A 27,587-nucleotide genomic window follows, 5' to 3' on the forward strand; every position below is an offset into this window, starting at 1 on the left:
GGCGTCCTGTCACTCTCGCCTCCCACGACGATTAGGCCCAAAGCCTGCCCACTTGAGCTCTGTCATCACTTCCATCAGCCCTAGCAAGCACCCTTCTTGGGCCTAGGTCAAGGGTGGCCAGGACTGGCAACCACCCAAGAGAGAGCAGTGAGATAGATGGGGGAGAAGGGCTGTGGTGAAAGACTGGGAACTTCTGGGCTGACTCCTACCATGACCATTCTCTCCAGGACCAAGTACCCCTGCTGGGTTGATGGGGCTGGCCAGACACTGTCTGCCTCTCCCACTTGGCTTCATCTCCACTTTTGCTCTGGTCCTAGATTTCCAGCTCATAGTTTCCATTCTCCATTCTCTTGCACCACAATCCCACTGGGCTCACTCCAGTTGCTGCCAGCCTGGCCTTGGCTGCAAAGCCCAGCTCCAGACTCATCTTTGAGTCCAACCTCCTTTTTGTGAATTCCAATAGCCCATTACAGGGACACAGCACTCTGGCTCTTATTTTGCAATCATTAGGGTTCTGTATTGTGCATCTTTCCTCCCTAAGGAGAAAAAACCCATTTTGTGCTTCTTTTGTATCTCATATAGTTCCTCAGAGACACTCAACATACTTTGGATGAATGAACGGACTGGCCCAAGTACTTCAAAAGTTTAAGAGGCTTTTGAGCCAAAGGGCGAAGAGGAAATTGTTACCAATTACAGTGATTAAAATTTACAACCATGAGGAGGAGAAAAGATAGAGTCAATATGTTTCCTAAATTCCCAGAAAACTGGAACACTCTTTTCAGATCGGACTCCAGTTTTCTCCTGTTGACTTATAATCTTTCCCCTGCTGGCTTTGTCTGTTTGGTTGGTTGGTTGGTTGGTTGGTTGGTTGGTTACTTCTCAGATGGTCTTGCCTCTCGTCCATCCTAGAGAATGGGGCTGTCTCATCCGTTGGTACATGCAGCCGCTGGGCATTGGTGCAGTGCTCATTCTTTCCAAGAACTTTAGGATTTGCTTTGACCATTGCTGATTCTTTTGAGTACAAAAATAACTTTAGATTAAAAAAGTTATACTAAATAATATGCATAACTCAGTAGTAAAAATGTGGATATTCATAGTACGTCCTTTCTCTTTTTTAAAAAAAAAAAATTATTTATTTTATTTATTTATTATTTTTTGGCTGTGTTGGGTCTTCTTCGTTGTGCATGGGCTTTCTCTAGTTGCAGCGAGCAGGGACTACTCTTTGCTGTGGCTCACGGGCTTCTCATTGTGGTGGCTTCTCTTGTTGTGGAGCACGGACTCCAGGCATGTGGGCTTCAGTAGTTGTGGTTCGCGGGCTCTAGAGTGCAGGCTCAGTAGTTGTGGCACCCGGGCTTAGTTGCTCCGCGGCATGTGGGATCTTCCGGGGCCAGGGCTCGAACCCATGTCCCCTGCATTGGCAGGCGGATTCTCAACCACTGTGCCACCAGGGAAGCCCCCTATCCTTTCTCTTTTTAAATTTTGCATTGTATAGGTATTTATTGTACCATTGTTACCTCTGTAATGATGTGATAGAAATAGATCTCAGCTTTAAATGAATAAATGACCCAGGAATCCTAGTGGTTAAGAGTACACAGCTTGGCATCAGAGACCTGGATTCCTGACTTGGTCATAAGTGCTCACTCTTCTGTAAAATATGGACAATACCAATATCTATTTCATAAGGCTGTTTTGAAGATTAAATGAGATAATGTGTAAAGTTCTTGACACAGTTTTTGGCATGCAGTAAGTGCTTAATAAGTGTTATATTTTCTTCTTACTATCCTGACAGCTGGATAGGGTTCTGAACCTTGTACTAATTCAGAAATACCAAAGCTTAACATATTGGGATGGAAAAAGAACAATAATTATTAATTGAGGGCCTACCGTGATCAAGGTTCCATGCTAAACAAAAGTGTAAGACACGTTCCAGAGTCAAGGACCTTGTGATTTCATTAGGGAGGAAGCTAATGAATAATTAGCTGGTAAGTGTTAAAGGACTAGGACAGAAAATAAGGGCTATGGAGACAGAGCAAGAGAGCTCGTGGGCAGGGAGGTCAAATCATACAGAGCTTCATAAGCTATGATAAGGAGTATAGATTTAATTTCTATGCACTCAAGATGAAATCCAAAATCCCTAACATAGCCAGCAAGGCCCTGCACGGTTTGGCCTGCCTGCCTCTCCGGCCTCATTTGGGGCCCCTCTGCCTCTTACTTAACACACTCGTCTTCGGCTGCTCAAAACAGCAAATTCTTTCCTGAATCAGGAGGTCTTTGCACAGGATCACCTCGTTCAGCTCCCATGTCCTAGACAAAGACATGGGCCGCAGCTGCCCACAGGGATGCCTGGTTGTATTCACACAAAGACACTCAACATGCTCTGCTTCTGTGCATGCCCTTCCCTCTTCCTAAAAGATCTTTCCCTCCACTCTTTGCCAACTCCTATTTCTCCTTGAACTCTGCACATAAATGTCAGTTGCTCAAAAGGCATTTCCTGACTCCCAGTCTGAATTGGGTGCCCTTTCTACACTTGTCCACAGCGCCCTGTGCTTTCCCTTCACAGCCCTTTCTCAGTTTGTAAGTACACATTCACTTATACGATCATTTGTCTATCAACTATCCACGTGTGAGCCTGTAAGCTCCATGTCCCTGTCTGCTTTTCTCCATATACTATCTCCAGCACCCAGTACAGTACCTGAGCAGAGGAGAGCTCAAAAATATTAGTTTATTAAGTAAATGAATGGAAGAAAGACGGGAGACCAACTAGACCTTGAAAGAGGAGGAGTGTCTGGATAGGCAGAGGAGAGCAGCAAAGACATCCAAGGATGAAAAAGCAGCATAAATAGGTGAAGGTTTGGAGGGGCAGATGCATAGCGTGAGTGTAAGAGAAGAGGCTTCTGTCCTCGAGCAGAGGGCTTCTCAGGGGAGCTGAAAGGCCTAGTGTATTTAAGGCATGTTAGAAAAAGAGCACATAGGACTTGGAATATTAGGACTAGCGGTTCCGATTTGGGAGATGTTTGAGTAGAAGAACAATATGGCTAATTTGAGTTCGGAGAGGGTTGATCTAAGGGCGTAGACCAGACAGATAGAAAGGAGAGTAGAAGCGAAGGTGACCAGTTGGGAGACCGAGTGGGGGAAGACTGGTCTCCAGCTAAGGCGGCACGTGAAGTAACTTGTGAGGTAATGTTAGAGGTTGAGAATCATTCAGACCTGGTAACTATTTCATGACCTTGGAGAAGCTGCGGGGAACCAAGGAGAGAAGGAGGCAAGATGATTTCAGGGTCTCCAGCCAGGGAACAGAGTGAAGGGCAAACAGATGTCGGGAGGGCATGCCAGAACCACGAGCCAGCTTCTCGGCTTCGATTTAGATGCAATGAGTTCACGGCCATGGAAATCCAGCCAAGAGCTGGAGGTGCCAACCTGGAGCTTGGGGGAGAGTTCCTGAAGGCACTGTGCAAGTGAGGGGTGAAGGAGCGAGGAGAGTGTACGAGAAAAACCACAGGGTCCAGGACTGGCCGCCTTGTAGGAGGGGAGAGAAGGAGGCTGTGTGGAGGCCGAGAGGTCTGTGGGAGAAGTAGGAGACCAAGGAACACGGTCTCGTGACTCCAAAGTCATGAGAAGCTTGACAACGAGCAGGTGTTCAGATCAAGCGTTGCGGGGAGTCACGGAGATGGGACCACTGTGAGGTCTCTCCTTCCAGGATGGTAAGACGTGGGTGACCTTTAGCGAGGAGCTGGGACAGAAGCCAAAGCAGTGAGAGTGTGGCCGACGAGTGGGTGGCAAGCACACATTAGAGCAGATGTGGATCACTTGGTCAAAAAGTTTGCCACGAAGGGAAGGGGATACTAACACAGCAGCGCCAGGGGACACGTTCCCTTTGGCCTCAGAGGACAGGACAGGCAAGATGCCCTCTCTGTCTATGTGTGTCCCTCCAAGTCCAGTCCCTTTGTGAGACATCTCAGCCCTAAACCAAGGACGGACAGGAAGAAAGATACATTTGTACCACTTCCCAAGAATGGTCTTCCTGGAGGAGAAAGACTGATTTGTTTCATGGTCAGAGGAAGCTGGGGAGGCATGCGGTAGCAGAGACAAAGGAGTGTTTACTTATTAAAGGGAGCTGAGGCCGGGTTACTTTCTGCAGGGTCAAGAATCTGAAAAAAAAAAATCAAGGGCTGAGAAATTTGGGGGGAAACGTCACAGATCTTTGCTCCAAGTGCATGTCCCTCAGGCCAGTCATTAAAAATACCCTGGCTGCAACCCTGGTCTTTCCATGTAAGCCAAGAGCCAAACAGCTCTTTTCACCCACTGTCCCTGATACCATCTGGCCCCACGCCAAGCAATTCAACTACTGTTTGTGTCCTCCCTTGAAACCGGAGAGCTGACGTTTAGCTCCGGTAATCTGTCACTTTCCACCGCCCTCAGATGAGGCCCGGGCTATGTATAGCTGGGGGGTTGGCACATGATGTGTCCACGCTAGAGGCAGGCAAGGGAATGGAACAGCTATTCTACGAGATTCAAGTGAACATTGGGGCCTCTTGGGGCTGGACTGGGAGGCTTCTAAAAGAGCCTTGAGGGAAAGGGAGGCTGTTGATTGTTTTTATTAGCACTTTGGGGCTATCACCTTGGTCAAGGCCAAGGAAAAGACCCAGAGGTCAGTGCTATGTGTTCTTTCCACTCCACCACATTGAGAAGCAGTATAACAGCAACAATAAAAATAGCGCCTATTGAGTGCTTGCTTTATGCCAGATACTGCTCCAGCACCTTACATGAATTATCTTATGGAATCTTCACGAAAGCCACATGATGTAGAAGTTTGAGATGAGGAAATAGAGGCACAGAGAGGTTAACCAACTTGCCCAGAGCCACACAGCGTTTAAGTGACACAGCTGGGATTCCAACCCTGACACCCTGGCTCCAGGGCCCAAGCTTTCATCCATTACATTACATTCCCTTCATCTGGGCCTCAGAGGGACCTGGGCCCGAATCCTGGCTCTGCCACTTATCAGGTATGAGACTCTGGGCAGGTCACAACTTCTCTGATTTCAATTTTCTAATCTGAAAATGCGAGATCTAATTCTTGCAGGAGTAACATGTATGCAAGTGCTTATGAATGTTTGTTCCCTATAAATTCACTATAGGGCAACCTCATTACCCAAGCCGGTGGTTCTTGAATCTGAGCCCGCGTCAGCATTACCTGGAGGGAAGCCTTGTAAAAACCCAGATTGCTGGGTCCAACCCAGAATTCCTAATTCGGCAGGCCTGGGATGGGACCTACGAGTGTGCATGTCTGACTAGGTCTCAGGAGATGCTCAATCTGCGGGTCCTGGGTCCACACCCTGAGAACCACCGCCTTACAACTGTCTCTAACATATAAACATGATCTCCCTGGGTAGCATTTTGTAATGTCCAAAATGACTGACTGAGGGAGGCTGTTCCTGGAGTCCAGGGTTTTTTTTTGTTTTCTGTTTTTCATACTAAAAATATTATTGCAATGGGATTTTGGGGGGGAAATGGATTTGACTGACATGGGGGTGAGGCCATGCACTTCTCCAATTTTTTCTCAGCAGAGTTCTGTTCCCGAGAGCCTGTGAAAATGCAGTCTGGTAGCCCAAATGCCGACACCCCTTGGTAACCCCCTTCCTGGGAAGAGTCCCACACATTATCCACCGCGTTCCTGCAGCCAGAGAGAGACTATCCCTTTTCTAACGAGACTTTCCATAGGTTGGTGCACTTCCTCAAAAAAACGAAAAAGAAATCAGAGGGAAGGACGGAGGCTGCCGCTGGGAGAGCCCTTCTAAATGTAAAATGATGGCAGACAGGCCTCTTTGCTGCATCTCCCCCATAGCGCACATTAAAAAGCAGAAGAGAAAGCTGCTGCTGCTTGGCTGAACTTTACGAAATGTCTGACTAGTGTTTATTTTGATAACATCTGCTAATGACAACAAATGCCACGTATAACTAACCTGAGAGTTAGTTTTCAATGTACTTTCACATACACAATACATTCGAGAATAGTCCTTTCCTGAGCACCAGACGTGGGCCGTTCACTTTACGCACACCCCTCTTTTCTCTTCAGAGGAACCCTGGGACAAGGGGTTGGTGATCTCTCTTTTACAAAGGAAGGGGCTCAGCCTTGAGCAACTCAGTGACCTGCCAACTGTCTGGACAGTGTAAGGACTCAGACCCACGGGGTCTCCCTCCTAAGTGTATGCTTCTTGCCTTGCTGGGCCATGGTGCGGGCTGCTGTTTATGGGTTGTATTCACTCTTTCCTTCGGGTTCAGGAAAGGCTCTCAGTTCCTTCACAGGGAAGCTGGGTGTGTGTGGCCAGGCTAAGGAATGGCTTGGGGTGCTGAGCCAGGGCAGTGTAAGGTAGAGGCAGGTGAGTGTGTGAAGGAGTATCTGCTGGTCCGTCTCCCTGCCCAGCACACGGCAGATGGTGAGGAGAGCTCTGCCTGGCTTGGGGCACCGGGCAGCAGGTGGGCGCTCCTGGAACAGGCTGTCTGGGCACTGAGAAGTGGCTCTGGCCTGCCCAGCCCATTGCATGGCAAGATGGTGCTCTGGCCATGTTCCTACGTGTCTTTCCAAACAGAAATGGCTTATCTGGATCAAACCACATTCAGTCTACAGAAGAGGGAACCTCAGAGGCTTCATTGGACAGATGCAGTACTTTGTGGGGACTGGCTTTTTTAATAGAACAAGTCATTTTTTTTTTTTTTTGCAATACATTTTATTTTTTTTAATTGAAGTAGAATTGATTTACAGTGTTGTATTAGTTTCAGGTGTACAGGTATATGATATATAATATATATAACATATATATATTATGTATATATATCCTTTTTCAGATTCTTTGGAACAAGTCAATTTAGACGCTAAGGCTGAGCTGATAATTATGCAAAAATACTCCACACCAACCAGTGAAGCTCAAACTGCAATAGGGCTGCTGCTTTGAAAGAAAAATCTTGTGATCCTGAAACAGATTTTGTTTGTTTCTATTTTGCTACTTTACACTACAATTATCCTTATAATACTTTTATCACAGTGACTTTTGTGGTCTCTCCTATCTCCATTTAGAAATTTATAACTTTGGGAGGAGGTCTGCCTCAAGGATACGATGACTAGATATCCTATTTGGGCTTGAATATTATCGAGGGCTTTTGCGGGTGGGAGGAGTGAGAAAAGAAGGTTCCAATGGTCTAAAAGCTTCTGAATCAACACGGTATTTGCCATTTTGTAAAATCTCTATTTCCGTATTAATTCTGTGTATGGAAGAGAACATTTAACTGCAATCAACTCAATCCACACTCTTACCATAGCACTTCTTGTCTTTTCACCATCTCACCCCAGGCTCTAGTTTTATTACTGAGAAGTGCAGAGCAAACACGCACCCAACAGTTCAGTGGCACGTGGGCTCTAAGGAGAAGTGCAACTGAAGAGTGAGCCTGGGCACTCATCTTCTGAGAGCACTGGCTCTACACGAGGATTTAGTCCCAAAGCCAAAACAAAATAAGCCTGACCTCATCTGAGTTTTCCGAGTGCAGCAGGTGCGAATTTGGAGAATCCCATCCCTGGGCAGTGAACAGTTGGAAGAAATACCTGAATCCTGTGTGTCTTGCGATTCTCTGTCCAGTGTTCCCACATCATCCCATCTGTGGATTCACTTGCCTCCCAAAATTTCATTTTGCCTTCCTCTCTTGAGGTTTGGAAATGCAACCACTGGGACATTTACCAGTGCTGAATAGGTTTGAAGGCAGCATCAGCCTTAGAGAGTCCAGAGGTTTCTGCCCATACTGTGTATGTATTTTGGACTGAGAGTCCCATGGTTAAAAAAAAAATCTGTTTTACCCATATTTCAGCAGGATTAAGCAGGGATGACAAACAGTTCCCTGAATCTGACAGATTCAGTTTAATTTTTCACATTTCCACTCAATTCTTTTTTAAAAACGGATTTAATTTTTAAAAGATATCACAGAGAAATATAGTTCCAATGTAGGCAATGAATCTGTAATTCCATGCTTTTTTCTTTTCTCTCCATCCATCCTTCTACCCACCCACCCAACATTTATTAAATACCAAGTAGGTGGTGCTAAGCATTAGTCCCTCTACTCACACCAGTCACTTCAGTTCAACACATAGTCCAGTTGTGAAATTAAACACTGCTCAAGTGTGGGTGAAAATCCAGAATTCAAACTAGAGACACTTGTCCTTTTGTAAGTTGGCACTGCTTACAAACAGGAAGCGATCCAATTCAGCAATCCCAGTTCCTTGGTGTAGTGGAAGGAACATGATGTTTGGAAACAAGTAGACGTGGGTTCAAATCCTGCTTCATGCTGTGCCATTTTATAGCTTTGTGACTTGGGGCAATTTCTACTCAGCTCTATGGAATCACTTCTTTGTACATAATGTGAGAATACGTTGTAAGAATTCAACAGAATGACATATGCAAAGCACCCATATTGGACATGTTTTATGGTAAGTTCATAATAAGTGCCATTTCCATACCCCTCCATCCTCATCTGTTCATTTAACATTCATTCAGCAAACACCGTTGAGAGCCCACTGTGAATCAGACACTGATCTAGGTGCTGGAGTACAGCAATGAAGAGAACAAAGTCCTTGTCTCTGTGGGTTTTACACTCTACAGCAGTGTAGAGCAATATGCACTCTGTCAGCCAAGGGCTATGGAGAAGAATAAAGTAAGGTTGAAGGGATAAGGGGGTGCTTGGAGAGTGTGATTTATATGGGTGGTCAAGATGACTTCTTTCATGAGATGACACTTAAGCATAGACCTAAAGGAAGTGAGTTCTCATCATCAACAAAAGAAGACCAACTCCTTAGCGACCAGGGACCATGTCATCTGCATTTTCTAAGTAAGCAGTGCATGAATATTTGACAAATAAATGAAAGAATGAATATTTCTATTTGGGTGTTCACAAGACTTAGTTCCACGTTATAGAACACTCACCAGTGTTCTCTGAGCAGCTTCCCCGTACTTTTCTGTTAAACATGCTAACACGTTAGTGTCCCATATTCATATACTCCCAGGGTTGTCAGATTTTTGTCATCCCTTATGGAGAAAAGGGAAGTGTGCCATGGCAACCAAATAGATGCTTTTCCTCCCTTTCTGAAGGTAAATCCTGGACCCTGATCTAAGATTCTTTAAGGCACCTTCTGATCTGGCCTTAGAAACCCCTGTAATTCCACTGGAAACCTCTCAAGGAGGGGGAGGCTTCCCATGGGCCCAGATCTTCCCTTTCTTAGGAGGTCCAAAGTATTAATCACTGACCGTGTGAGTGAGGGGACCGTGGGAGAAGACTGGGAGACCTGGCAGAGTCCCTAGAGCAGACCTGAATCCCTGCAGCCCCCAAACCAACTTCACGTCTCAGCAGTTTTCCAAATCAGAGGAATGTTGACAGGTCCATTGTCATTCAGGAGCGTCAACAGACCAAAGGTCAAGCAGGTGCAACACGATTATGGTCATCTGGAAAATTTCTCCAACCCAACAGACCAGGATAGTGCTTTGCAAACTTTAACATGCCTATGAATCACCTGTGGATCCTGTTGAAATGTAACAAACACCCTGCTTATACCATCGCCACTGGTGTGGTCTGCCGTCCACATTTTGAACATCAAGCCTCAAGTGGTCCCCAAACTTGGCCGCACGTTAGAATCACCCAGGGAGGTTTTAAAAACTGTAGCACCTGGATATCATCCCTTCCCCTGTGACCAGTTAAATCAGTGCTGGTGGGGGGTGGGGGGGTGGGAAAGACCCAGGCATAGGTGTCTTTTAAAACTCTGTAGGTGAGTCCCACGTGCAGCCAAGGTTGAGAACTACTGCAACTGGCCAAGAACAGGGGCTACATTTCAAGTGACAGGTGAAGGGAATTAGCATTTGGTAAGAACCAGCTGTATTTCAGGCCCTCAGCAGTCTACATAGTTCCTAAGTAGTAGACAACGTAACAAAGTAATAATACCTGACACTTGTCCAGCTTCTTATAATCTTATGAGAAATTTTTATTCACTGAATTCTCTTAATTCACTGAGGTAGAAAGCACACAGTTGATGTTTTAGATGAATAAAATGTGATGCATATTTGTGCCTTGCCCAGGATCGAATAGTAAATGAAAGAGAAATTCAGTTACTCTGACCCACAGCTGTCTGTTTTGCCCAAGCACTGCGACCTCACCTGAAGTTGGATACACGAGGATGGCTGTGCACACAAGTCATGTCGACGACACTGGGCATATGGCAGAACCTAAAGAGGCTTCAGTCACCCCACCAAAGATTTCTCACTGATATATAGATTGATTAGGAAACTGAGACCTGAATACAGAAGGGAGCTCAGTCTGTTGTGGGCCTTGGCAGACTGAGAGCAGCTGCATTAGGACACTTAGCAGAACCCAGAAGCCTGCAATGCACGGGATTCAGATCCTTAGTTCTGCCGTAGATGATGGAACCAGCCTCCTCCTCCCCTGTAGGGCCTAATGGATGATCTGTTCTGGAATCACCATCTAAAAAGTATTGGGAAATAACCTGTTTACCAGCCCTGGACAGTCAGTCATAACAATAACCCTCCCTGCTGGTGGACAGGCCATTTCCAATAATTTTTAGGTAGTGATCTTGCCATTTGATATCCAAGAGGGCTCGGGAGAGAGCCCCTGGGCAGGTCATGTGTGGGGATGGCAGTGGCTTTTTTGTGGTGAGCGAAGTGGGACCTCCTTAAGCAGGAAGAGCAGAAGGCCCTGCAGAGGGGATCCTCTGGGGAAGCATCAGAGGGGAAGCAGCCCTGGACGTCCCAAGAAACAACAGGTGCAGCTGGTCAACCTGGCGGGCAACTACCGGAGTGATGTGGCTATTTCTGTGCCAGGACCCCAGGTTGCCTGCCAATCCCAGGGACCAGTCACCCTAAACAAAGGAAGTGATATTTACTGTTCACAGTATGGAAAGCATTGCTTGTTCACCATCTATTAAGTGACTCATTCATTCATGCTATGATTCCTGAGAGTCCCACTAAGAGCAAAAGATATTTGACGAATGAGTATTTCTATTCAAGGATTCACAGTACGTATTTTCATGTTCTGAAACACTAACTTGCCTGAGAAAAATCCCCTGTAGTTTTTCCTAATCCTGTAAATGTATATTGGTTACAGGTTGGTGTGTTTAGTTGCTCCCATAGGACATACATACACAGTGCACAGCCTCAGCTCTGGAGATGAATGTGATCAGAGCGTCCAGCGATTCCAACACTGAGGCCTCCTTTCTCCTTCCCCTCTAGAGATGTTTAAGTGGCCATGAAATCATTTCTCCGTACGCATGAAGCTCACTAGGAAAAGTTTTCACCTTTTCCTTCCTTCTTTTTCAGGTTGGAATGCTGGTTTCCTAGAGGTGGAGTGGTGTAGAGGAAAGGAAATGGGCCTTGGACTGGGGGATAAGATCTGTGTGACGGTAGGAGGGGAAGAGGAAGAAGTAAATGGTTCCGCAAATCTGGCCTAGGCATTTCGCAGGACCATGACACCGTTTCCAGCGAGCTCAGGAACTCACAATGTGGACACCATACTGCTGGGCTTCCTTCTGACATCAAGGCAGCCTCTGTCACATGACCAGGTCATTCATTCAGTTGTGTTTTTGGCTCACAAGCAGTTTTTTTGTCCTTGTCCATAGGAACTTGATTCCATCTCTTTTTTTTTTCTTTTTTTTTTTTTTTAACTTTCCCCCCTTACCAAGTTTGCTTTGAATTCAGTTGCCTTCAGGAAGCTTCCAATCTAGGGGGATAACTCCAACATATGTCTCCAAGGAGAGAAAGAGTGAGTTAGAAGGAGCCTGAAGGGAATGGAAGAACTTCTTAAATGCAAGGAGGCTGCAGCGTGACTGAAAATGTGGAAGGGGCCTAATTTAAGAACTGACGCTGATGATGTGGAATCTATCAGACACAGGCTCCGTAAGCCTTGGCGATCAGAGGGAGAGGGTCTGTGATCAGGGAAAGTCACTCCACCTTTCTGGGCGTGGCTGGCTGTGAATAAGCAACATGGCATCACATCACCAGTCCTGAGCTCTCTGAAAGTGGCCTGGGGTCCTCAGTCTCTAAAGTGACGGGTTAGGCTGGGCTGTATCTAAAATCCTGACTGAAAGGGGGTGAGGGCTGAAAGGAGTCAGCATTTGTCCAGTACCTTCTGTGTGCCAGAAGCTGAGCTCTTGCCATCCTGCCTCACTGAATCCTCACGCCATCTCCGGCATCTCACATCACAAGTAAGGAACCTGAACACAGACAGACTTCCTTGGGAGTTAAACCCAGGTCTATCTGATTTGGAAGCCCACGTTAGAGCATTTCAACCTGAGAGAGGTCAGTGATGTCGAATGTGGGAGGACTTTCTCTGGCAATATTTATAGAACATGATAGGCATAGCACTTGCACTGCAGTTTCAAGGCAAGGGTGGAAGCAGGCAACAAAGGAGCAAGGAAGAATCAAATTCAGTGCCCGTATCCTCCTCTTGTGTCTCTGAGTCCTGCGGTACTAATAGGATTCAGCCATTGCGGTATGACTGCATTTGCTGACTTGGCCAAAGCTGATGGAAATAGTATACAAAATTGCAACTCCCTTTATAATCTGAGTTGACACCTCAATAGAAAAAATGGGGAAAAGACATAGAAAAATAAGAAAAAAATGTAAATGGCAAATAATTTTATGAAAAATTCAGCCTAGCTAGAAATCAAAGAATGTCCATTAAAACAACAATAAAAATATAAATAGACAAAGGTTTTTAAAACCCTGAAAATTGTGTCAGTGTCCAAAAAGAGAGAAATTCTGTAATGGCCTATACGGGAAAAGAATCCAAAAAAGAGTGAATATATGTATACATATAACTGATGCACTATGCTGTACACCTGAAACTAACACAACATTGTAAATCAACTATACTCCAATAAAATTTTTTTTAAAAATTAAAAGGAAAAAGAACAGAGAAATTATCTTAAAAATATGTATGATCATACAATGGAATACTATGCCAGCATTAACATTATGTTTGTCAAGAATTTAAAGCTATTTAGTGACATAGGAACACTCACAATATACTGTAAGGAAATAAGCAGGAAACAAAACTATAAAAATGGTATATGGGCTTCCCTGGTGGCGCAGTGGCTGAGAGTCCTCCTGCCGATGCAGGGGACACGGGTCCGTGCCCCGGTCCGGGAAGATTCCACATGCCGCGGAGCGGCTAGGCCCGTGAGCCATGGCCGCTGAGCCTGCGCGTCCGGAGCCTGTGCTCCGCAACGGGAGAGGCCGCAACAGTGAGAGGCCCGCGTGCCGCAAAAAAAAAAAAAAAAAGGTGTAAACCTAATTGGAAAACATGATTTTATGCATAGAAAAAAATACTGGAAAGAACTCTATCAGAACATTAACCGTGTTTAGCTCTGGGTGGCAGTTCTTATTGCCTGCTTTGTCTTTTCCACATAGTCTAACATATTCTTACACTAGTGTGTTGTTACTTTGTGGATGAAATGCCCAACCAAGAATCAGGATTACCAGCTGTGTAAGTCACAACACTGCAAGGCCGCATGTATGACATGAGAGGTTCAGAAAAATCTAGATGATTCACAAGGTTCTTTTGAGCTCTAACACTTCATTCATTCATTCAACAAGCATTTACAGAACATCTGTATAGAGCTACGTACAATGCACCAACACTGGGGTCCCCCAGAACTAGACCCCAACCAAACGCAAAGCAAAGTTTGAAAGTGATGCCTCCCGGTGCCATTTGACTTGCCCTTTTTCTGCCTAAGCTTTTAATGGCCTCATATTCTTCCCTTTCTCCTCTTCCCCTTATCAAACCCTGCTCTCAACACAAAACTCAAACTTGATCCGATGGAAGTATAAATGGATAGCAATGTCTTAAAAGACGGCTTCTCCCAGAGGGGCTTGACTAAGTAGGGATAAAAATTTTACCTAAAGGAACGAGGCCCTCGTGGCCAAATTTTAGGAAAAAGCTAGTGGGGTGGAAAAAGATTTGGGAGCTATCAGCACCTTAGCTCTTGGGGTTCCCTCCCCGACCCTCGCTTATTTGTCTGGTAAATTCTACTCATTTTCACAAATCAATTCTTCCTTGTCATGCCTTCCACATCTCTCCCAGAGGGCGGGGTGCTTCCTCTTTCCTCTGCACTCCCGGAGGACCTTATGTTGCCCTACTACTACAGTGACCCCGTTGCACTGTGGCTTTTCATTTGTATTGCACTGTAATTTCCACATCAGGCTACGAGCCACCTGAGTGCCTCACGTTCCCGGTATCCACGGCGTGCACCCCAAGGCCCGACCTAGAGTAAGTGACAGATGTATGACTAAATGATCTGCATTTCAAGGCCCCAAGTCGGGCAGTGACCTCCTTACCCTGTGGATGGGACTGTTTCTGGGTGTTTCAACGTCAGTCCTTACAGCAGCAGACAAAACATTGACCATAGTACCTTTGGATTTTTTTTTATCAGAATGGGATGGCCTTTACGTGACGAGTTATGAACTTCTAATTCCTAACCTTCTAACCCTTAGAAATTCCCCAGGTTTTCAACCTGAGGAGGGCAACTCATCACCAGAGAGGGAAATCAATTTAATAGGTTGGGATTAGTATTTTTTTAATGAAATACAATAGAAGAATAGAAAATAACAATAAAATAGAAGACAAAAGTATTTTAAATCCAAGTATTCCCCAAATAATAATGTGTTGTCCTATGAAACTTTTGTTTCACCTGTGTATGTGTCTGTACACATTACGTCATAGTGAGTTATGATAAAAAACATGGACAGCCACCTTCCCCGGGGGGGTGGTGGTGGGATGAATTGGGAGATTGGGATTGACATATATACACTAACATACATAAAATAGATAACTAATAAGAACCAGCTGTATAAAAAGTAAATAAAATAAAATTCAAAACAACAAAAAGAAGAAAGCAAGCCACCTTCCCAAACTATTGGGAGGGAAGGAGCCCGCCCCTTCCTGTGCTGTCTGCCCAGGGCTGAGATTTCACTGTCTCCTCCCTTCCTTCTATCCCAAACAGACACAGCTCTGGGATGGGCAGGATATTTTCCTTAGTGTAGGTTTGGAGTCCAGGGAATTAAGAGGACAAAATAGGCTTTTCTGACCACAAAAGAAATTTAGAGGCTCACATCTACCCTCTCGTATCAGTCATGGGATTCCTGGAACCAGTCTTGTCCTGGATTCTGAGGAACAGCCGGCAACTGACAGGTATCTCAACAAAGGCCCACCCCTCCCCTCTCCGACCTGCGCGGAGGGAGCCCTACCTCCCCCAGGGTCTGGGCATTTGCACGAGCAGCGCCTCTGGGGCTCCGTGCCTCTCAGCTGATACAGCTGGCATCGTCAGGCCCAAGCTCACAGGCTGAGTACTCTATTTAAGGAAGACTCTTGAAATAATACTGAACAGGGTATCCACCAACTCCTTGTACATTGTCTCATTTGATTCCAGCAGTAACCCAGTATAGGGGCTAAAACTGCCTTCACCCGCACGAGTAGAGTGATCTTGGGCAAGTTAGCCTCTCTGTGCCTCAGTTTCCACATCTGTAAAAGGGGGATAGTAACTGTATCTACATCAGAGAAGTACTGTAAAGATCAAACCAGCTACCACATACAATCCCTACACACAGGAAGCATTCAATAAATGTTGATTATTATTATTTAATCATCTCATAAGCCTGTATGATAGTTATTTTTTTCAGATTTGTAGATAAGAAAATGAGGCTCAGAGAAATTAAGTAACCTGCCCTATGTCATGCGTCCAGTAGAGGCAAAGCCAGAATATAAATCAGGAACTCCTGACTCCAAGTTCTGTGATCTCTTTCCCTTAGTGATTTAGGAGTCTGTGGGGCATCAGACTACCTCCTGTGCTTAACTTCCTCCTTGTCAGTCTCTGCCGGGCACTCTTGGATCAAAGGTGCCTGGAAGGATGGTGAGTCCAGGGCAAAGCTCCTTCTCAGGATTTTCCTTGGGGGTACAGAATTCATCTTTGGGGGAGACAGATTCTTGAGGGAGTTTGTGTGTGAGTGTGTGTGTGTATGCATGTGTGTTAATATAACAGGGAATCAGAAATGGGGTCATTGCTTGCACTGGCATTCTTTTTGCGTTCTAGGCTAAGTGGACAGATACGAGCAGATATGGTAGAATCCTTACGCCTTCAATTAACATTTCATAAGTACGTCTCTATAATTGAGTAGGGCAGTTTGAGATGGAGGTAATCACGTGAGTGAGGATTTCATGGGCTGAGCAGCAGCTGTGCTGTATGTCCTGGTTTTTTCCAGCCTGTAATTTTCCCATATATATAGTACAAAGACCTCATAACGGTCCCTGCTTTTTCCTCACTTGTAACCCACAGAGGTTTCTTGTCCACCAGAGCTCTCTGTAATGACCACACTGCCGTATATAAATCCTCTGAAAATAGATATGTGTGTGATGATCGGGAGACACAGGATTCTGCAATACTTCTTTAATTATCAAAGATATTTTGATGTGTTTGGTGTGGTTTTCCTGGATTTTATTACAACCACTTTTTCTTGAGAATTAAAATCCACGTGGGTTTTACATGGTAATTCTGTTCATCAGAGTCTTTGATTATAAAGTATGTCAGTTATGTCTCAATAACACTGGAAAAAAAGAAAGAAAAAAAGGCATCTGATTGAGCTGAGCTTTCTGGCTGCGCCGGTTAATAAACTGCTGTAGTTCTCCAGTAGTCCTTTTCACAGATTTGTGCCTGGGCTGAGCCCGACCCGGGGACTGATAAGGGATCTTGGTGCCTATTAGAATTCTTGGCACTCACAGGTGTTCCTGAGTGTAAGCGATCTGAAACTGTCCAGGAGGAACTGTGGGAGGAGTTCGATTAGAGAACGGGTCCCAGCGCCAGGTTTACGGACAGGCCATGTAATGCAGATGAAATAAGAACTGACTTCAGCATCTTCCCTGAACTCACACCAAGAACTTTCTGAGAAAGAGAAATATTCCCATTAATGAACGCGCAGCTCAAATCTTCCCACATCTACACTGTGCGATGTTGACTAAAACCGAGTCACAGGAGAGGCTCCTCGCTTAGTGATATTCCCCATCTGACCCACGAGGACAGGCAAGGTCAAATGACTCCTGCTTCATCAGGATCATGGGGGGGGGCTTAAGGGAACAAAGGGTAGGAAATTAGCACGCCGAATGAAACCTGCAAATAACCCTGAATTTCATTTCAGTCAGGTTTTTTAACAATAGCTTTAACATTCTCTGAGAAAAAGAGTAGCTTGAACTATTGCCCTTGAGAAATCAAGAGGACCATCGGATGACAGACTTTACATCTTTACAGACTATTGTGAAGCACGTTCAATTGTCCCGTCTTAAGAGTCTGGACCCACCCCTGTTTTTCACACATCCCAGCTTTGCAACAAGAATATCTTCAGATTTGCCTGAGACTGAAATGCCACAAGACTTGAGGATATACTCTCAGCGCCCTCAGGTCCTCCCATGCCGACCACTGGCCACCTCCTGCTCCCTTTGGCCACGTGGTCTGGGGGCCCCCCACTCACCTCCAGCACGATTTCTTTCATTTGGAACTGTTTCTGCGCGACTTTATCTGAAGACACGGGCTCATGGTAGTAGAGGCAGAGCAAGTCGTGTTTCTTCAAAACCTGCTTGAAGTTCTTCTCGGTTAGACTGACCACGCGGTCCTTGCCGTCATAGGTGGGGAAGCTCAGCCCCTCCTCTGCCCTGCAGGAGGACAGCAGGTAGACCGCCACCACAAACAGGTGGGTTCTCTTCATCTGGGCGAAGTTTTGTTTTTCTTTCCCAGAGACACGGTGTGTAGGAAAGAGACTGGTGCCTTAGAGGACTTGCTGGGAGCAGTGGGGAGCAGAGAGGCCGATCTCGTCTCTCTCCTTGGCCCTTCCTGGGCCCGAGAACCCCCTCTTCACCTTCTCCGGCTGCTGACTGTAATCGTGGGCTTGGGACGAAGCGTGCAGAGGCTCACACCCATGCATGTGTAGAACCAGAGCCAGGCTAGGCGGCCCAGCCCCAGATACCTCGCATAGCTCTGCCCAGCCCCTGTCTCATCAGGAACTCCATTTTTAGGATGCAGTTGTTTCAGGCTAAAAATAAATCATGCAATGAATTAAAAAGTTAGATATGGCACTGTTGAGGGATTCGCTGATACAGTTTGTCAGGCCGGTGGAGGAGGAGGTGGGAGGGAGACGGGGGGAACGTGTGCACATGAAATAGGGAGGGCGGGAAGGTCAGAGGAGAGAAGTTCACTCAAGAGGGAGGAGGAGAGAAGGAGAGGAGAGAGACGTGGCACTTGGATGTGCACAGGGCCACTCAGACGCTGTTGAATCGGTCTATTACCCCAGGGAACTGTTTCAGTCTGTTCCTTCCTGGCAGGCTGCTCATCCCTTACCTACTCACTGCTGACCTGGGGACCAGCCGGACCCCCAGGTGGACTTGACGTTCTGCACCTGCCTTTTCCCTGGCTGGCCATTGCGCCGTGTCCCCGTGGCTCTGCCGGTCACTGGGCGAGGAATGTAGGGTCACCCTTTCTCCACAGAAAGCGTGGAGCTTCCCAGGAGCCCAGCCCACCCGGGGTCACAGTTCCTCTCCTTCTGCCCCGGCTCACCGCTGAACGCTGCTGACACCAGGAGATCCTGACCCATTATAAAATTAAATAAAAGTTCAACAGTCTTCCTCAGAAGCCCTCTTAGGCTTTTCGCTATCACCCCCATCATCTTTCTTTTTTAACATTAACCCCCAGTATATCATTTTTGCCCTTCTCCTCTTCATTAGAGACAGACTGCTATAGAGAGTCCAGGAGCTGGACAGATCCGAGTTCGAAGCCGTGCTCTGCCTCTTAATGGCTGAATAGACTTTGGAAGGTCATTCACCCTCTCTGATTCTCAATCTCTCCCCCCCACCACCACGCCCACCATGTAAAATGGGGATAATTACGACTGTATTGTAAGGCTTGGAACACAGAGATGGGAAGGCATGGTACAAAACAGTTACCCAAACACGGCAGCTATTATAGTTACTTCATTCTTCCTGGAGATGGTGGAACGTAGGTTATTGTAATAATTACTTCTCAGTTTCTAATAGTAATGGTTTGTGAACCCTTTTCTCTCTGCCTTCTTGAATCCAGCAGGCAACTGGGGCAGACGTGATTAGGGCGCATTGCACAGGGGAGCTAACTGAGCTTCAGGGAGCTCAGCACCCTGTCAGAGATCGCGTTATCAACTGCCTGAGTGAGGGTTCAGCCCTGCCTTGGAGCCTGGTGCCCCTGGGTGCTTTCACTCTGATGGGGCAATTCCCCCACAGACGCTTCTTTTCTTAAGTGGCTCCATCTTTTCTGGTCAAACAACAGTCCACCCCTGCCCTTCCGCTCTTTAGAGTAGTCTAATGGCTCTCATGATTTAGGCCAAATTTTTTTCTTCTTCTGGTTGGAAAATCAGCTTTGGAAATAGCAAGGACTCTGTCCCATACAAACTTTGTAGGGAACAGAAGGAGAAAAGAAGTTCAGTGGCCTACATGAGTGAAAGCAAGCCCCTCTACTGCAGCCAGAGGTCCTGATGCTGACAGTCAGGCTGACGGGAGTTGTCTTCAGGACAGGTTCATGTCCAGGAAGCCAGGACCTTGGGGAACCCCTCGCTGAAACCCATGACAGCATTCTGTTCTTTCTGATGGTGAATTCTCTAGGCTTTTAAAGGTAGAGCCAAGAGGGCTTCCCTGGTGGCGCAGTGGTTGAGAGTCCGCCTGCCAATGCAGGGGACACGGGTTCGTGCCCCGGTCCGGGAAGATCCCACATGCCGCGGAGCGGCTGGGCCCGTGAGCCATGGCTGCTGAGCCTGCGCGTCCGGAGCCTGTGCTCTGCAACGGGAGAGGCCATAGCAGTGAGAGGCCCACGTACCGCAAAAAAAAAAAAAAAAGATAGAGCCAAGAATAGCCGTTCTAAGATGTGGTTAGCTTTTCAGGTCACTTGCAAGTGTGCAAGATCTCTGCTTTCTTTAGAAAATTTAAGGGGGAAATGATTTTTGAGTGAAGCAATATATGTCTTGTCTTTTCAAGGTCAGCTTCCCAAAACTGTTCCCAGTTGTCTCAATCTCACTGGCTTATCTTTATTTAGAATTTGCTCCACTTCTCTTAATATATGCTTTTTTTTAATGTTACCAAAAAACTGAGAGATGTTTAAAGTCAGAGTCTTTGAATTTCCCACTGACTTGCAACTGATGAAAAGTACCAGGGTAAAGGGATAATTTAAAAAAATTCAGTTTAGCCCTCAAGTCTGGCTTATGACCAACTGTGTATTAACAGAAAAAAAGCTCCAGTGTGGAAAGTTCCTGTCCCTAAATCCTGGCTCAATTTGGGGCCTCAAAGCCCAGCCCTGAGGACGGCATGGCTACTCACACGTGTTGTGGTGATCAGGTTTCCCACTGTCCACCCACACCGAGACACGGGGGGTGAAATGCGTGTCCCCCTCTTAGGAAGGTTAGGTTTGCATGTCGACTTTTTATGTCCCAGCCATTTTTTTCTGACTGCTTTTTATTGTTTTTGTTTTTCCTTTGCTTTCTTGCCCACCAACCTTAACGTATTTATTTTTTATTATTTGTGTGTGTGTGTGTGTGTTAGTTTCTGCTTTATAACAAAGTGAATCAGTTATACATATGTTCCCATATCTCTTCCCTCTTGCATCTCCCTCCCTCCCAATGTATTTATTTTGTAAACAAGGGATGCTTCTGACATGTCTGAGTCAATTTGGCATCTAGCAGATCAGCTTTTCATTCCAGTTTTAGCAGCTACCCAGGTCAGGGTGACTGTGCTGAATTGTACATGTGTCTTTATGTGCCATTAACAGGTATTTTTTGTCTTTGTTTTTAAACAAGAAAGGATAAAACAAAGGAAGGAAATCAATATAAATGTACGTTAACTATTGTCACGATATATGACATAGGCCCCTTGTTTTTGCTAACAATTTCCAGTCCCTCACTCCAAGTGGCCACTCCCTAGAATCCCATATTCTAACCTCCCCCTTTCATTTGTTTACCCTTGACAGGTGGCAGGACCATTTTGCATATACTATTTAACTGGATCTTCACAATAACTCGTTTTACAGATGAATCAGTATTTGAAGCCATGATCTTTCATTCATTTGTTAATTAAATACATTTTTATGGGCACCTTCTATGTACCAGACACTCTACTGGGTACTGGGGTTGGACATATTACTCATCTGAACTCACTGAGTTTACATCCGAGAGGGGAGATGAGCAGTAAATAATCAATGTACTTAAGGGGTATATGTGTGTGCACCCGTATAAAATAGGACTTCAAATAGAGGCACGTGCTCTAAAGAGCAGTTGAGAAGGACAAGGGAGAGCCTGCGACAGTGGGTGGGAGGTGGCCCTTTTGCACCGGGGGTGAAGGAAAGCATCTTCAAGGAGGGAACCTAGGAGCAGCAGGGAGGGCAGGGCTGAGGCCGAGAGCATTCTTCTTCCAGGGAGAAGAGGTAGGTGCCTCCGCACTGAGACCTACGGGGATTCCACCACTAGGGGGCGTTGCATCCACCTCCGATGGAAGCATCAGTTTCTCTCTCAGACTTTTTTGTCTGTTAATAAGACATATGGGCTCACACCTACATGGGTGGGTCCACAGGGTAGGGAACCTATCAGAACGACTCGGAGGCAGCTCAGAGAGGGCTGTGACCAGGGAGCCAGGACACCTGGATCCTGGGCTGGTCTGACACAGCTCAACCAGCTGTGTGACCTTGGTGAGTCTCCTCACCTCTCGGCCCTCACATTTCTAATTTGTGGAAAAGAGGGTCAGACTCACTGGTCTCCCATGGCCGCTTTCTGGCTCTAAACTTCTAGGATTTGTTCCGCCCATAGAATATTATCTTTCCCAGGATAGGCCCTGGCACAGGCCACAGGTTTGAGAAAGTTCGTTGACTGTTACCCGCGGAAGAGGGTTTCATGGGCGTGACTCTCACAAGTCCAAGCTTGCCTCTCCTCCAAGGCAGAGGTCTAGGACTTCAGTGCCTCCAAAAGCCCCTTCTTTGGCTAAAATACTCCACCCAGTGGACAAAGCGGAGTATGGCATCTTTCTTTCTTTGAGCCCATTCCTCCCATTCCGCTGCGCCACCGGCCAAGGGAGTCAGCATGCTGGCCTGGAAGAGAAAGTCCCAGAAATGCCTGGGTCTACAGCCGGGTGCTCGAGGCTTCCTCTGGTCCAATCAGAACAGTCCTGTCCGCAACCCCAAGGCCTTCCTTTTCCTCTTGACTCTGAATATCGGGCAGCCCCAGGAGCCTTCCCTGGTCCCCAGCACCAGAAAACCCCTAAATAGAGCCGAGCAGAGAAAGATCAATGCTAGGTTTAAAAAGAGCAAGGTTGGGGGCTTCCCTGGTGGTGCAGTGGTTGAGAGTCCGCCTGCCGATGCAGGGGACACGGGTTCATGCCCCGGTCCAGGAGGATCCCACATGCCGCGGAGTGGCTGGGCCCGTGAGCCATGGCCGCTGAGCCTGCCCGTCTGGAGCCTGTGCTCCACAACGGGAGAGGCCACGACAGTGAGAGGCCCGCATAAAAAAGAGCAAGGTTGTAAAACCGTCCAGATCTTAACAATGTCACTTCCTCAGGGAGGCCCTCAGGGTAGACCAGGAGCTGACATTCACTCCCCTTAGGTACCAACCATACTTCTCCTTGGGAACATCCCTCCCATTGGGGATTCTTTTTTCCCCAGCTAGACTGAGCCTTATAGGAGCCGGGACAGCATCTGTTCAAAATATTCCTTGAAACCAGCCTTGCCAATAGTAGTTCTCATTAAATATTTGTTAAATAAATGTGAAGCACTAACTTTGTACCAGGTCTTATTATAAGTACTTTACAAAATTTAACTTATTCTTAAAAACCGAGGAGGTTGATAGTTTTAGTATTCCCAGATGGGTAAACAGAGGTACAGAGAGGTTAACTAATTTGCACAGGGTCACGTGGCTAGTCATAGCAGAGCTGGGGTTTGAACCCAGAAGGTGGACTTTGTGCTTTGTTTCTGTTTCCTCTACCACTTGCAACCATAGCTAGATGCCTCTCACGGGGGGCTCATGAAGTCACTTGGACAAGCCAGAAATTGCTTCAGAACAATAGATGGCAGCCCACAATGTGAGACTGCTCATTTGTGGACATGTTCTGGGTTTTGGCCCTGTACTGAGTCACCTCCTGTGCTTTCTTGTGAGTATAAGAGGAAAAGCAAGAAGGGAACTAATGTTTTCAGTGCTTGCTATGAGCCGGTCATTGGGCTCATTACATTTTATACATCATCTCATTTAAAATTCTATCAAGCTAAGTATTATTCCTTCTATTTCACAGATGAGGAGACTGGGATTCAAGATCAAGTACTCTACCAAATTAATACAGCTGATAAGTAGCAGAGACTGGATTTGGACCCTGTTCTTCTGTCTGGCTTGTCATGATCCCAGGCTATTCTGCATAAGGAGGGGGACCCTTCTCTATCTCCTTCAGGGAAAAACAAAAATAGAAAAACTTAGAGAAAATTTAAAGGACAAGAAAATAAAAAGAAACCAGCTTTTTTTTTTTTTACAAGAGAGAAAAGAGGAATAATTGGAAAAAAGAGAAGAAAGAAAATGAGAAATTTAGTAATGTACATGAGAGCAGATAAAAGGAAAGCTTACGGTTTATTTGTCCTGGAACTACAAGGAAATATAGACTTCTCAGGGAAAGCAGTAAAAGAACAGAAAACCAAAACCAAAACCCCAAATCACCTGGATACAGAGGTTACATCAAAGTGTCCAAATGGAGATTGTGACAGGCAGAATACTGCCCCCTCGATCCACTCCCCAAGATGTCCAGGTCCTCACATTTCCATGTGAACTTCAGAATCAGGTCATCAAGTTAAAAAAAAAAAAGTCCATTGAGATTCTGGTCGTGTTTAATATGTAAACCAATTTGGGGAGAATTGACATCTTCACAACACTGAACTTTCTCAAACATCAAAAGGCATATACCTCTCCATAGATTTATGTCTTTTTTGATTTCTTCTGGCAGTTTTTTGTAGTTTTCAGTATCCAGGTCTCATAATATCTTTTGTCAGATTTATCTGATAGCATTTCATTTTTTAAAATTAATTAATTAATTGATTGATGGGTTGATTGATTGATTTTTGCTGTGTTGGGTCTCCGTTTCCGTGCGAGGGCTTTCTCCAGTTGCAGCGAGTGGGGGCCACTCCTCATCGCGGTGCACGGGCCTCTCACTATCGCGGCCTCTCTTGTTGCAGAGCACAGACTCCAGATGCGCAGGCTCAGTAGTTGTGGCTCACGGGCTTAGTTTTCCGCAGCATGTGCGATCTTCCCAGACCAGGGCTCGAACCCGTGTCCCCTGCATTGGCAGGTGGATTCTTAACCACTGCGCCACCAGGGAAGCCCCATTTCATATTTTTGATGGTATTAAAATGATAGGTTTTTAAATTTTTGATTTCCATTTGTTTGTTAATAGTGTATACAGATACAACTGATTGTTATATGTTGATCTTGTATCCTGTAAACTTGCTAAATGCACTTATTCTAGAAGATTTTTGGAGATTCCACTGGATTTTCTGCATAGGTAGTTATGTCATCTGCGAACAAAGATCAAAGATTTTCTTTCTTCATTTGAAATTAGGACACCTTTCGTTTCTTTCGCTTGCCTTACTGCACTGAGTAGGACCTTCTGCACATTGTTGATGGTCGTGGGAAGGGTGGACATCCTTGCCTTGTCTCTGATTTTAGGAGAGGATTCAGGCTTTCACTACTAAGTATGATAGTAGCTGTAGGTTTTTTATGGATGCCCTTTATGAGGTTGAGGAAAGTTCAGTTCCTTTCCTAGTTGGCTGAGAATTTTGATCAGAAATGGGTATTGAATTTACTTTTAAGAATGGGTGTTGGGGGCTTCCCTGGTGGCGCAGTGGTTGAGAATCTGCCTGCTAATGCAGGGGACATGGGTTCGAGCCCTGGTCTGGGAGGATCCCACATGCCGCGGAGCAACTAGGCCCGTGAGCCACAACTACTGAGCCTGCGCGTCTGGAGCCTGTGCACCGCAGCAAGAGAGGCTGCAACAGTGAGAGGCCTGCGCACCGCGATGAAGAGTGGCCCCCGCTTGCCACAACTAGAGAAAGCCCTCGCACAGAAACGAAGACGCAACACAGCAAAAATAAATAAATTAATTACTAAACTCCTACCCCCGACATCTTCTTTAAAAAAAATAATAAAGTTATAAATTACAGTTAAAGGCTTCCTTACGTACTTAAAAAAATAAAAATAAAAAAAAAAAGAATGGGTGTTGAAAATACTTTTTCTACATCTATTGAGATGACCATATGGTTTCTCTTTTTACTTTGTTGATTTGGTGAATTACCAGATTGATTGACTGATTGACTTTTCTTTTTTTTTTTTTTTTTTTTTTTTTTGTGGTACGCAGGCCTCTCACTGTTGTGTCCTCTCCCATTGCAGAGCACAGGCTCTGGACGCACAGGCTCCGGATGCGCAGGCTCAGCGGCCATGTCTCACGGGCCTAGCCGCTCCACAGCATGTGGGATCTTCTGGGACCGGGGCACGAACCCGTGTCCCCTGCATCGGCAGGCGGAGTCTCAACCACTGCGCCACCAGGGAAGCCCCTGATTGACTTTTGAAAGGTAATTCAACTTTGGATTTCTAAGATAAAGCCCATTTGGTCATAATATGTTATCCTTTTCATAAATTTTGGATTAAATTTACTAGAATTTTGTTTAAAATTTGTACCTTTGTTCATGAAAGATATTGGTCTGTAGTGCCTTGTGAAGCTCCAGATTGCCATCCGGTATTTTCCTTCCACCCAGTGTTAAAGGACTTGCTTTAACATTGCTTGTGGTGCAGGTCTGTTGACGATTCTTGTAGCTTTTGTTTGTCTTAAAATGTTTTCATTTTACTTTTGTTTTTGAAAAATATTTTCACTGGATAAAAGTTCCAGGCTAACAGTTGTTTGTTTTTTTTTCTTAAAGTCGTTGTTCTACTGTCATCTTGCTTGCATTGTTCCTTACAAGCAATTGCTGTCATCCTTATCTTTGTTCCATTGTATATAAATGTTCTTTTTCCCTGTGGTTGAATAAAAAAGATTTTCTTTTCATTCATAGATTTTTAGCAATCTGATTTTTAGCCTTGGTTTAGTGGCTTGGTTTTCTTCATGTTTCTTGTGCTTGGGGTTTGTTGTGCTCCTTGGAACTACGGGTTTATAGTTTTCATTAAATTTGTTAAATGTTTGACCATTATTTTTTCAAATGTTTTTTCTGTCTCCTCTCCCTCTTAAGAACTCCAACTACACATATAATGAGTCACTTGGGGTTACCTCACAGCTCACTGATGCTCTTTTCATTTTCTAAAATTCTTTTTCCCTCTCTGTGTTTCATTTTGGATAGTTTCTATGGCTAAGTTTTCAGGTTTACTAGTTTTTTCTTCTTCAACATAAAATCTTTTGTTAATCCCAGCCAGTGTATTTTTCATCTCAGACATTATAGTTTTCATCCCTAAAAGTCTGATTAGGTCTTTCTCTATCTTCCTTGAGTTAAATTTTTGAAGATATGGAATATAATAATAATAACTATCTTAAGATCCTTGTCTGCTAATTCTAACATCTGTGTCGATTCTGGGTCAGTTTCAATTATTACTATTCTCGTCATTACGGGTTATATCTTCTCGCTTCTTTGAATGCTTGATAATATTTGATTGGCTGCCAGACTTTGTGAATTATTTTTAAAATTTTTATAAATCTTCATTTATAAATAAAGTGCTTTATTTTTAAATTTCGTATAAGTCTTCTTCAACTCTGTTCTGTGATGAAGTTAATTTTTTGGAAACAGTTTAATCCATTCTGGTCTTAATTTTAAGATTTTTTTTTTTTTTTTTTTTTTTTGGCAGGACCAGAGCAGCAATTAGCCTAAAACTAATTATTCTCCATGGCTGAGAGAAGACTCTTCTGAGCAGTCTACCCAGTGTCCCATGAATTATGAGGTTTTTCAGTCCGGCTGGTGGAAACAGGCCCTCTTAGTGGCTCTATATGAGCAGAGAACACCCTTGTGCAGCTCTCTACTCTGGTTCTATGGCCTGTGAACTTTAGCTCTTTGGTCTCCCTAGACCCTCAGCTCCTTCTGCTCAGCACAGGGACTCTGTCTTGGTTACCACTTCCTGTTCTACTACCTAGAGGCTCTCTCCAGGCAGTATGCTGGGGCAACTGTAGGGCTTAAATCCTTTGTTTCCTCTCTCTCAGGGATCATGCTGTTTTGCTGCCTAATGTGCAGTGTCTTAAAAACTGTTATTTCAAATGTTTTTCTAGTTTTTTTTTTTTTGGTTGTTTCAGATGGGAGAGTATTGGCTAGAAGCAGAAATCTTTGAAAATGGAAATTTAGCTATGGATTATACAAGCAAAACTAGACAACAACTGCTTTTAGTATAATGATGTGGGTCATTCTTGTAGATGGCACTTATCTCAACAAATTCATTTTTATAATTTTTTTAGTTTATTTCTAAAGAATTATAAAAGCTAAAGGTGTAGCAGTGAGATTA

The 27,587-nt window shown here is 45.2% G+C and overlaps 1 protein-coding gene across 1 annotated transcript in view; it reads right to left on the minus strand.

Annotated features, from left to right (window-relative positions):
• CASQ2 (calsequestrin 2) overlaps positions 1 to 17,863 on the minus strand; it is a 59,395-nt gene extending 41,532 nt beyond the window's left edge. Inside the window, exon 1 of the mRNA XM_065875940.1 lies at positions 17,559 to 17,863. Coding sequence (XP_065732012.1) covers positions 17,559 to 17,792 — 234 coding nt within the window. The 5' untranslated portion in view covers positions 17,793 to 17,863. The remainder of the gene's footprint in view (positions 1 to 17,558) is intronic.
• Between the last annotated feature and the right edge of the window lie 9,724 nt (positions 17,864 to 27,587).

Source organism: Phocoena phocoena, chromosome 1, assembly GCF_963924675.1.
Source record: "Phocoena phocoena chromosome 1, mPhoPho1.1, whole genome shotgun sequence".
Lineage (NCBI taxonomy): Eukaryota > Metazoa > Chordata > Mammalia > Artiodactyla > Phocoenidae > Phocoena > Phocoena phocoena.